This window comes from Arachis hypogaea, chromosome 13 (genome assembly GCF_003086295.3).
Source record: "Arachis hypogaea cultivar Tifrunner chromosome 13, arahy.Tifrunner.gnm2.J5K5, whole genome shotgun sequence".
NCBI lineage: Eukaryota > Viridiplantae > Streptophyta > Magnoliopsida > Fabales > Fabaceae > Arachis > Arachis hypogaea.
In genome coordinates this window covers 140065613-140077057 of record NC_092048.1, presented here as the reverse complement: position 1 = coordinate 140077057, position 11445 = coordinate 140065613, and the positions used below count along the sequence as shown (strand labels likewise).

The window sequence follows — 11445 nt, the reverse complement described above, 5'->3', positions numbered from 1 at the left end:
TTAAATAACACGTAAACTCTTAACGAACATTTAAAGTATATGTTAATATTAAATTAAAATTTAAAGTACGTATTAATATTAAATGAAATTGTCACAAAAAAAAAAATGAAATTGTAACTTTCTGCTTACCCAGAGATGAATTGGATCACCTGTGGTAAGCACCGCAAGAAGCGAATACGATTGGCCAATCAGACAACTCACCCGAGACATACGCAAACGCACTACGCACACACAACAGTGGCGCTTTTTGACACTCAACACTGCGAAACTACAGCTGTCCCCAACTATTTTCCCTTTTCAATTTCTAAATTTTCCATTTATCAATTATCATTCATCATTAAAACCTATATTATTTAAAATGAGAATTAGATCCTCTACAACCACCCTCACGTCCCTCTTCAATGCACACCCATCTTTATTTCGCCACTTGTCACTCAAAAGTCAAAACACCGGTTCCTTTCGCTAGCCTGGCACTTCTCATTGGCTGGGTAATAAACTAATCACACATGTTCGTTCTGGACTCGTTCGTGCGCATGTCTTGTGTTCCTTTCCCCACAGTAATAATCCCCTTCGCAATTATTTATACTATTAAACTATCATTATAAAATTCCAGTAATTAGATTGACAGAGTATAAAGATGTTTGCTCGAATATCTTCGTATAATAATTTAAATTTAATTCACATCCTTTTTAATCATAAACATTCTTACGACAAGTCGTTAAGTTTCTTAAATCTTAACCCATATATTAAAGATAAAATTTCACCGTTATTTTAGATGTTTGCTTGTTCTTAAAACTTAAAAAGGACATAGGGAAAAAAAATCGGGTTTGATTTTATGAAAGAAAAGGCCAAAAACGAAAAAAGAGTCTCACCTTTCAAGAGATCCATCCGATTATTGAGCACATATAAATATAATATAAATCCATTTGTTGCTATAATTTTTGAAGTAGAAAGAAAGAGACAGTGATTATAAGAACTAAGATACACTACAGTAGAAGAAGAGGCAAAGAAAGCAGAGAGAAATATCTTGATCTCTGTGTGAGAAAGTTTGTTGAAAATGGCGAGTGGTGGAGGTGGTGGTTATGGAGATGGAAACCAGAAAATAGACTATGTGTTCAAGGTGGTGCTGATTGGTGATTCAGCGGTTGGAAAATCGCAGATACTTGCACGGTTCGCGAGGAACGAGTTCAGCTTGGACTCCAAGTCCACCATCGGAGTTGAATTCCAGACGCGAACTCTCGTCATCGATCATAAGAGCGTCAAAGCTCAGATCTGGGACACTGCTGGTCAAGAACGGTAATATTTGCTTCTCTCACTACTTTTTTTCAACTGTATGAATGCGTATATGGTGTTGCTTGATGCTGTTGAATCTGTTATTTTTTCCTTGAGAAATTGTTGTTGTGACTGCCGTCGATGCGTGATCTGATCGTTATTTCAAAGGATCGAGTTGTTTGAGTAAGGTTACTGAGCTGGATCTACTGTAGGTTTTCAAAATTGAAGCTCAATGATGTGGTGATTCTGATCATTGTTGTTAACCTTAGCTTAGCTACTTATTAGTGTTTGAAATTTGAATTGCGGTTTTGAATGTTTTTATGCATTTCAACTTGATGCCATTGCTGTCCAGTGTTTTTGGTGTTACTGTTTATCCTTTATCGGTTACCCGAGAATTTTCATCTCACGATGTTCCTAACTTCCTATAGTTAAGTATATGTTAGCGTTGGTGGTTTAGCTGATTGGTGATTATCGAATAATGCGCCAAAAGGAATCACTGGGAAGAAAAGGGGACGAGTTTGGTTATTGCAGATAGTAAAGCCAACCTACTAGGCAGGTTCTCCGGAGATTACCGGGGTCATGGTTGATTGTTTATGTCTGCATTTATATGGAGGACAACATGGCTGTGTTTTGGTGATTATTAAATATACTCTGTTACTTGCATTTTCCCTCTTGGGTTGTGATTGTGACACTTTGATGAGATTTGAAAAATTCAAGGTTAGCCAGTTATACATTTAGGAATTCTAAACCTTCTGTTGGAGAACTAGCAGGTACTAGGGCTACTCACCGGGACCTGTTGAATACCCTTGTGTTTCTAGCACAGATTTAGGAACATAACACGCATGCATAGTTTTGGCAATCTTTTGGGAGGGTATTCAAGTTGATATTTCATATAGCATCGTTACATGGTTTTTGGATCATTAATCACATGGGTTTTGCTGTGATCTAAGGCCACACGGGTTCTTTAGGTGGTCACAAACATAGAATCTTATTCTTTTCTGGACATCATCAATTGAAATTTTCTTATTTTTCATTTAGGGTAAGCGGTAAGTTAAATGCTAGATTGCAGCTTGACCTGATATTTCATTATTTAATCGTGCAGATACAGAGCTGTTACAAGTGCATACTACAGGGGTGCTGTTGGGGCAATGTTGGTTTATGACATAACCAAACGTCAGACCTTTGAACACATCCCCCGGTGGCTGGAAGAACTGCGCAACCATGCCGACAAGAATATAGTCATCATTCTTATAGGAAACAAAAGTGATCTTCAGAGTCAGCGGGATGTCCCCACCGAAGATGCAAAAGAATTTGCCGAGAAAGAAGGCTTGTTTTTCTTGGAGACCTCGGCTCTGGAATCAACAAATGTTGAAACAGCCTTCATGACTGTCCTGACAGAAATCTACAACATTGTCAACAAGAAGACCCTAGCTGCGGACGAAAGTCAAGGAAATGGGAACCCCGCATCTTTGGCTGGCAAGAAGATTATTATTCCTGGCCCTGCACAGGAAATCCCAGCTAAAAAGACCATGTGTTGTCAGTCTTCCTGAGTTTTAGTGTTTGAATTTAGCAGATTTCGTGGTTTGATGATCTTATTACCAATTTTTAAAGGTTTGGCACATTTACTATTGTAAAATTATTCAATTTAATTTGCATGGGTTTCAGTAAAACTATAGGTAGATTCAAATTGCTGGGTATAATATCCCATGATATTCAATTAATTAATTGTTGGGGGCTCGAAACGTCAGCGCATGTGAAATTTGATGGCTCGGTGCTCAATTTTGCCTATATAAGCCCTTCACTTATGAAATTGATGAACCTTTTTATAAAAAAAAAATACCAAATGACCATCAGAATTTATTATTTTATCTAATTATTAATTCAATTTTTTTAATTTAATAATTTAATAATATATTTTATCTTATTTTTAAACGTAAATAACTAACTAATCATCAAAGACAATAAATTTTGATTTTTTTAACATTTTTCTTTATAAATATAAAATTTACAAGACCAGCATTACGAGCACATAAGACTTGACATGGGCCTTCCTTCCAGGATTAAACAAGATTTGCTCTATGGGCAAATATATATGTACCAATCGATTGAGAGAAAAAAATGAGAGATCTCCATCTAACTAATAATCTCGATGCGTTAACAACAAAGTTTCCTATAACTGTAATCCTTAAAAGCTATAGATTATACTGATACAAATGTGAATTGAAGTTTGTGGATTTGTTTGAAAGTACAAAGGCTAACTAAAATAAACAGCTAAATCATCTTTCACGTTTTGTGGATGATCGGAAAACATTCCATAACTGCTGTTCGAACCTAGTAATAAATATCCGTCTACCTGTCACTTTTAACCCTCAGTAACAGCAATAGCATCACCATCAATCTTACCATTCAACTCCCCTTCCCCATCAATGGAAGATTTGACCACATGCACTGACGAGCCATTTTCTGAGCCTAGCCGTATTACAAGCCTTTCAAGCAGTTCTTGGCAGTCCATTGCGGTAACCATCACATTCAATCTTGACCTACCCTTCCAGCATCCAATTGCAATTGTTGAGTCATCTACTTGGATGGGCTCTGTGCCAACCTCGTTCCCTGTAGAAGAGGAAAATATCAAAGTAAATCAACATCTATGTCGAAGGGTATTTAACCTTATCTAAAAGCCTGAGGATGGTGACAATACCTTTACCCAAAATTAGTACACAACAACCTGGCATTAGGCTTGCAGCCTTTTTACCAAACTCGGCATCAGCAAAATCTTCAAATTTTACATCTTTATTCTCAAGAAGATGCTTGAAGTCTACAGGAGATGCACGCAGAATCTGTTTTGTTATGTGTGGGAGAATGAGAGGCAGTCCTTCAGATGATATCCGGAAAGAACATGGTGCAGAGCTACCTTGTCGTGCTGATTGTCTTTCCTGTATGATGAGGGCAGGTATATATCAATTATTCCAAAGAAATAATTCTTTTTCTTTTCACTTATTAAAGAAGTTAGTTCGTTTCTAAGCAATAAATATTTCTAACTACAAGGGATGGGTTCACAATGCTATTTGGATGTGGAACTAACTCCTACATGGGGATTGGCTTGGCGTAACCAAGTAACCATATTGGTGCCACCCCCTAATATCATATTTTAAATGTATTATTATTATCATTATCATTATCATTATCATTAGTTGCATTTAAAATTTGGAGCATGGGTGGTAAGCAAATCAACCACATTAAATAATAATAAACAGCAAAACATCACCAATATTTCTTGATTGACAATAAATACACTTACAAACATCTTCAGACCGACAGAAGTTATTTTAAGCTGCTGCCCAACTAAGTAGTTCAACTCAAGAACATCCTTGACTGACTTGGAGACATAGTAAATTCTTTTCACATGACTTGCATCTTCATTTCTTGTAACAAGATGACCATCAAATGGAAAATGCTCATCGATCCCATAAAAATCCTTTATATTATTAACAATTGCTTCACTTTTGAAAAAGACAACAGGATCAACACCTCTCCATTTTCCTTGAATTTGCAGCTTCCTTTTTCCAGGAACCTTGGTCATGTTCTCTACATTATGGGCTTCCTGTGTTTCCTTGGAATTCTTTTCTTCACATGTAACAGGGCTAACTTCCACATCTATTGCAGGGGGTTCATGGCCATTTACGTTTTCTTCTGGAACTGTTTCAAGGACAGCTTGTGCACTTTCTAAGGAATCAACCTGCAACAGTCGTTCACCCTCAAGAGTGTTTAATGGTTCCGCACATGGCTTACTAATTCGTTTTTTGGTTTTCTCCGGAATTGCTGCAAGAAAGAAACAATCAATCAGAAACCTATCGTGGTAAGCAAAAGTCTTTGTTGATGAAAATGAATACGAGGCAGAAATGACAACCAGAAAAACATGTCATTTCAATGTTAGCCAGCACTGCCAATTACCTTCTTACACTCTGTGTGTGTGTGTGTGTGTGTGTGTGTGTGAGAGAGAGAGAGAGAGAGAGAGAGAGAGAGAGAGAGAGAGAGTATCACACAATCTACCTGGCAAAGGAGAAACTTTTTGCAGTACAGCAATGAAGAAGGCTCCAGTGTTCTGATCATGAGGAACTATCCTCATACAATGCTCTAGAGGGAAATCAGAAACCTCAGCAGATTCAGGCACCACAGAATTAACCATTTCTTGAACACCATCTTCAGAATTTTCACCAACACCATCAGTAACATCATATCCCATTTCAACATTACAATCAGTGTCAACAGATTCATGAAAGCTGCTGCCAGAAGGAAACATACTAGCAAGAGCTATACTCCTACGATATTTAGGGACATCTTTGTAAGACGCCAACCAAGTGCCCTTATCATATACCTGCATTCCCAAAATGGTAAGGCTTCACAACGTTGTAAATGCAAACTATTGAAAATCAAGATCAAACCATTCTATTTTTTAAGCCACAAGCTGAATTCACATACAGAAACCAATAGCACAAGTGTTCAAATTATATAAAGATACAAATTTTCTGTGCAGAAAGCTTGAAGCATTATTCTTCGCCATGCACATGAATATGGAAATAACCAGATCAACATCCAACTCATGTTTAAAAATAAAGCATTCACTACAGCCTCATTCTCATTTCTTATCATTCCAAGACCAAACAGCAAGAAGTAACATCTGTAGTTGATGAAACATACATTTCAGCCAAGATGTCTCATGAGTTGGAAAAGACGTTGAGGTTGCATAAATTTTTTACCCAAACCCACAATTTTCCTTCAAAACCCTTCAGGTTGTCACATCACTTGACATAGGAGGGTCTATCTTCCTCAATCTAGACTCTAGAGAGGTGAGATACTTGCAAAAACTTAGGGGATTAGCAGCACTAGTAGATTTAATATTTGTTTCTTAGTGTTACATGCATACCAAAACTCTGGTTTCTCAAAAAAAAAAAATGTCACAGCAAACACAAACCTTCCATGTCTTGAGACCAGGGCGACGGATAAGTTTGGGAACCTCACTAGATACATCAACAAGTTTAACAGACCCACCACATCTCCGCAAGACCTGAAATACAATAGAAACGGAAAAAGAATTAGCTGGAGCTACTTACCATATAAAATTAATTGAGAGTAAGGAATGGCCAAGTGTTTGTAACAGCTAGCATGCCACTTGCTTTCCTAGGTATTTAGCAATTGCCACTTATATTTAGAGCTTTAGCCTTTAGATGCAGTGCACTTGCTTTCATAGATCTTTAAATCACATTTTCAAATGTTGAGAAAATGCTATAAAAATTGATCTATGATGTCCATAAATTTAGCATTTAATTAAATAATTAAGCCAATGGAATACACATCCACCTATCTGAAAAACTACATAGTATAACTGCAACTTAAAAATTGAAAAAACAAAAAAAAGAAAGACGAAGAAGAAGAAGAGAAGAACAGAGGATCAATAGTAGTTACCTCTGCAACCACAGCTTCATTCTCAATAGGATTCATTGAGCAAGTTGAATAAACCATTCTGCCACCAACTTTAAGCAAAGATAAACCTGACAAAATCAATATAGCTGCTGAGACTGCCAAAGTATTCTTCCAATCTAAATCTCACAAACCCTAGTTCATTTTTTATATTCAGCTAATACAGTAAACATTAGTAGTTTTTTACTCCCAGTAATCTGTCTTAAAAAGTAATAGAAACAAAGCAGAAGGACAAAGCGGTTACAAACATTCCTTAGCCTAAAGTATAACGTTCATGTTCAGGTCAAAAAGCGAAAAAGGAACTTGACTAGACATGCATCACACAGGACACACTCATTCATTGCTGGTTGGATCCTTCTTGCTCCAAAAAGTAGTAAAATGTTCTCTTTCAGAGACTGTGGAAAGGAGAGCAAAACAATCTTTATGGAGAACTTAATCAGAAAGCATCAGTAGCTTCACTCGCTCATAATGTTCCATTTATAATGGAATAAAGTAGCCCGAGTCACCATGAAAGTGTTGAAAATAATCCTAGTAGCTATGTCAGATAAGTCTAGCTGAGTTCAATTAAAATGTATGACAGACGCAGGTAGGGTCGTAGGGATAAGTGTTTATGGTAACAGCACATTATCAGAAAACAATGCAAGTCTGACAATGGCAACCTCTAAAATACACATGCTAAAGGAAACAGTCAAATAGTACCTCGCATAGCAATTATAACTTGTAGGGGGTGAAGCCCATGTCCCATCCCTGTGTTCCTGCAAAAGAGGGAAAAGGGGGGGGGGGGGATGTCTTACAAAAATAATACAGAAGTTAAAAGAAAGTTGAGCTGACAGAGGAATGAAAATTACCATTTCCTCCAGAGATCAGGTGCTTTACGAAGGGTACCATCCCCACTGCATGGGACATCACACAGAACACGATCAAACAATAATTGGCCTTTATGCTGATCTGGCTCCATCACTTCATGGTTTCTATTTAAACGGCATCCTGGAAAGTTCTGGGCTTCATGATTAGTGACAATAAGGTTGGCTGTGCACATGCGTTTCGTTTGGTGTATAAGAAGATTACATCTTTGGACATCAAGATCATTTGCTATAACCTAATTAAGAAAGACACAAAAACAAATTATGCATATGCCATTTGCCCAATCAGGACAGATCAAATCATATAAGTCTAGCAAATCAAATAAGATGTTGTTAATCATTAACTACCAATGATAATGAAAAGTAAAAACAATGAATTAACAACAAAGAAGCATTTAACTAAAAAGAGCACATACCACTCCGGCAGGTAGTGATCCTACTTTAGTTGACTGATGAATAATCTCGAGCAATTGGAAAGTTTTTGAACCTGGTGCAGCACACACTGAACAAAAGCAAGGAGATAGATTATAACAATCAAAAGTTTCAGTCCATATTATGTAAATAAAAATAGTGATGGTAAAAACAACAAAGAGTACTTGGTATCCTAGAAGTTGCTTACTGTCAAGAACAAAATGATCAGGGTGCACATCCAAGAAGAGGGGAGGCACCTGTATAGCAAAAAAGCATTAGTATGACAGTAGTTAAACCATTCAGAACTCCAAAAATAAAAGAAAAGATCAAAATAGTTTTTTAAATGACCTACCATACTAACAGCTTCTTGTCTTGTAATGTTTCCAATTTCATTTTCTAGCTTTAAGAATTCGTGGAAGCTGCAAGATCGTAAATGAATAATCAACGACAACTAAATACTGACTAGATTCTACTAATACAAAACCCTCAGATTCAGATACAAGTCGTAGATGAACACAATCGACATACCGCTCAAGTGTTTGATTCTTCCTGAGCTGCATCCTAGAAAAATTGGAATGCCAAGCAAAGTTTCCAGGATACCAAGGCAAAGGTCTAATAGCCTCAGTCTCACTCTCAACCCCTTCGGCAACCTAGAAACAACACAAGCCACAACCAAAAACGATTAAGAAAAAAAAAAGAAAGAAAGAACAACGACGCAATGGATAGAACAATAGCAGCGGATATTGCATGTAGCGTACCTCATCGCGAAGAGAATGGACGAAGTCATTCTCGAGTTGCGAGCGAATGTCGTCGGAGAACTGGCTACTGTAATCAGAAAAACATAGCAATTCCCATTTCAAGAAGTTTTGGAGAGCCGGGATTGGAAATGAGAAGAGAGAGAGTTTGAGTGTTATTTACCTGGAATTGATACGGAAGGTAGCGGGCAAGGGAGTTCTAAGAACAGAGACGAACTGATCCCACTCGGTGGTTTCGACTATGCATTGGCCCTTGTAGTAGGCATCGAAGGACGCGTTTTCAGTGGCGAACGGAGTCCACGTAGGATTGGGATTGGGATTGGGATCGTTAGGGTCGTTGGAGGGAGCGCTGCTGTTGGCGTTTGGATCGGACTTGGAACGCTTCCAGACATTGTCTCTACTCTGACGGAAGTGTTTTCTCTGCGTGCGAGACCTGCCTCCTCTCCCGCCGCCTCCCATAACGGTCTTTGCCGCTGCTTCTTCTGCGTTCGAGTAAGAGTAGGCGAGTAAGTGCTGCCGAGTCTGGCTCGCGCACAACACAAGGCAGCCAATTGCGGTACTGGTTTTCCCGTAGGGTTTAGAAAATCGCGGCAACCGCTAGTGGGCGCTATTTGGGCTTTTTTCATGGACCTGTTTTTTCTTTGTAACCGAGTTAGAGCACAAACTTCCAAGCCCAAAAGTAATGTTTAGTGCTTTTTTGTTGAGGAAAAAGAGATTTAGAAACCCAAACAAGAAAAATTAAGGGTGTTTTTATTTTCTGTTTTTATTTTCAGTATTATTTTATTTTGTGAAGAAAAAAGTGAAAAAAGAGGTAAAAATAAAAAACATGATTTTATTGTTTTTATTTTTTTTGCAAAATTTAAAAAATAAAATACACTGAAAATAAAAACAAAAAATAAAAAAGCAGACCAAACGCATCCTAAGAACCTATAAACTCTAAAACTTCCACTCATATCGGATGATAGAGCCTGAAGAGTATCTGGCAGGGTCTTTTAAAAAATGTGAGTTCACATGAGAAGATTCTGCCCTTTCTTAGCAAAAGATCTATGCCAGTATTAGCTTCTCTCAAGGTATGTTTCTAACCTACATGATGTAACATACTCACCAAGATCTTAATGTCTTCCAGCAAAGGTTTAACAGGATGCAAATTTAAGCAGCCTTTATTGATAAAATTTATAGCTGACTAGGAGTCTAACTCAATGATGAGGTACTAGAAGTTGGGAGCAACAACAATACTAAGCCCTTTAGCAATCTCTCGCAATTTTACATGAGTAATCAAACACCTTCCTAGATTGCAAGAAAAACCCAATACGCACCTACCCAAATGATTTCTAAAAATACCTCTAAAAGCTGCATTTTTGTTCTCCGAGAAGAATGATCCATATACGTTTAACTTGGTGTAGTGCCCTAGGGGCAGCCACCGAATTAGCTTATTAGTATCCTTCCTGGTATGATACAAGGAGGACCGAAACTTCATGGTGTACAGAATTTTATCACTCCATGCTCAAATTGAACTCGTCGCAACACTCGGCTTCACCCTTTTTCCTTCGAAGATAAAAGAGTTACGATAAAACCAAAGAGAATAACTAGTAACTCAAAACTTACAAGCCTAGTCACTTCTTGCTAATACATTCCTAGTGAACCAATCCTTGAGGCTGAGATTAGAGAATTTGAACATAGCCTCATGAGGTTTCAAGAGACTCCACACAGACTTGGCATAGAAACAGTATTTGAGAACATGCAAGGAGTTCTCTTCTTAACGGTTACATCTGGGGTAGTTGGCATCCGTTGCTAAGTATCTTTTCCTTCTTTTACATTCGTTAGGATTGCATTGTTAGAAACTAGCCACATGAAGGAACGAATTCTTTCCAGACTATACCACTTACAAACTACCTTGAAAGTCTGATATGAATCTACGAGAATTTTATTGAAAAAGTTGTAGGCCAATTTGAGCTAAACGTCCCATCAGATGTTAGCGCCCAAGCAATAGAATATGGACACTTTCATGGAGACAAAGGCGATAGTGCTTGAATTTTTCTCACAATGTAATCAAGGAGTCACTCCCTGAGCTTACTCTCGTCCCACTCACCTGAAACAGAAAGAAAGCCAGTTAGACACAAACTTGATACGGACTCTGTTATCACCTGTTCCAAATATTAGGTTAAAGATCGGAGATTGGGCACGCAATTATGATTCCAGAACTTAATGTTAGCACCATCACCAATGCACCAGATATGGTTCTCATCGACCCCCTTCCAAGCCGAACATATCCTTTTCCAAAGATTCGAGGAATTATTTTTCCTTTCTACTCTTGGCAGCAAATCGCTCACACATTCGTAGTTGGCCCTGACCACCCTTGCCCATAAAGCATCCTTCTTCTCCACAAGGCCCCAACCACTCTTTATCATAAAGGTTTGGTTAACTTCACGAGTATGGCGGATGTCAAGCCCTCCCGAAGTTTTTGGTCTGCTAAGATCCCTCCAATTGATGATATGGATTTTTCTAGATTGTTCAGTCTCTCTCTAAAAAAGATTCTACATTTACGATCAACCAAGTTACTAGTAAAAATTGGTAAAAGAATAGTTTGCATAGTATAACTTGGAAAAGAAGAGAGAACAGATTTCACCAGTATAATTCTTTCTGCTGGAGACAATGAAGCATCTTTC

General features: G+C 37.8%; 2 protein-coding genes across 2 annotated transcripts; one reads left to right on the top strand and one right to left on the bottom strand.

The window, feature by feature from the left end:
• Positions 1 to 467: 467 nt before the first annotated feature.
• Positions 468 to 2942, top strand: LOC112792193 (ras-related protein Rab11A). The gene is made up of 2 exons (XM_025835330.3): positions 468 to 1296; positions 2375 to 2942. The coding sequence occupies exons 1-2, from the start codon at positions 1058 to 1060 to the stop codon at positions 2820 to 2822; spliced, it is 687 nt and encodes a 228-aa protein (XP_025691115.1). The 5' UTR covers positions 468 to 1057; the 3' UTR covers positions 2823 to 2942.
• A 435-nt stretch (positions 2943 to 3377) lies between these two features.
• Positions 3378 to 11445, bottom strand: LOC112792192 (uncharacterized). The gene is made up of 14 exons (XM_025835328.3): positions 8943 to 11445; positions 8783 to 8849; positions 8553 to 8674; positions 8377 to 8443; positions 8233 to 8281; positions 8030 to 8115; positions 7599 to 7849; positions 7450 to 7505; positions 6736 to 6821; positions 6245 to 6337; positions 5323 to 5647; positions 4571 to 5091; positions 3971 to 4205; positions 3378 to 3882 (listed from the first exon to the last, which is right to left on the bottom strand). The coding sequence occupies exons 1-14, from the start codon at positions 9236 to 9238 to the stop codon at positions 3635 to 3637; spliced, it is 2502 nt and encodes an 833-aa protein (XP_025691113.1). The 5' UTR covers positions 9239 to 11445; the 3' UTR covers positions 3378 to 3634.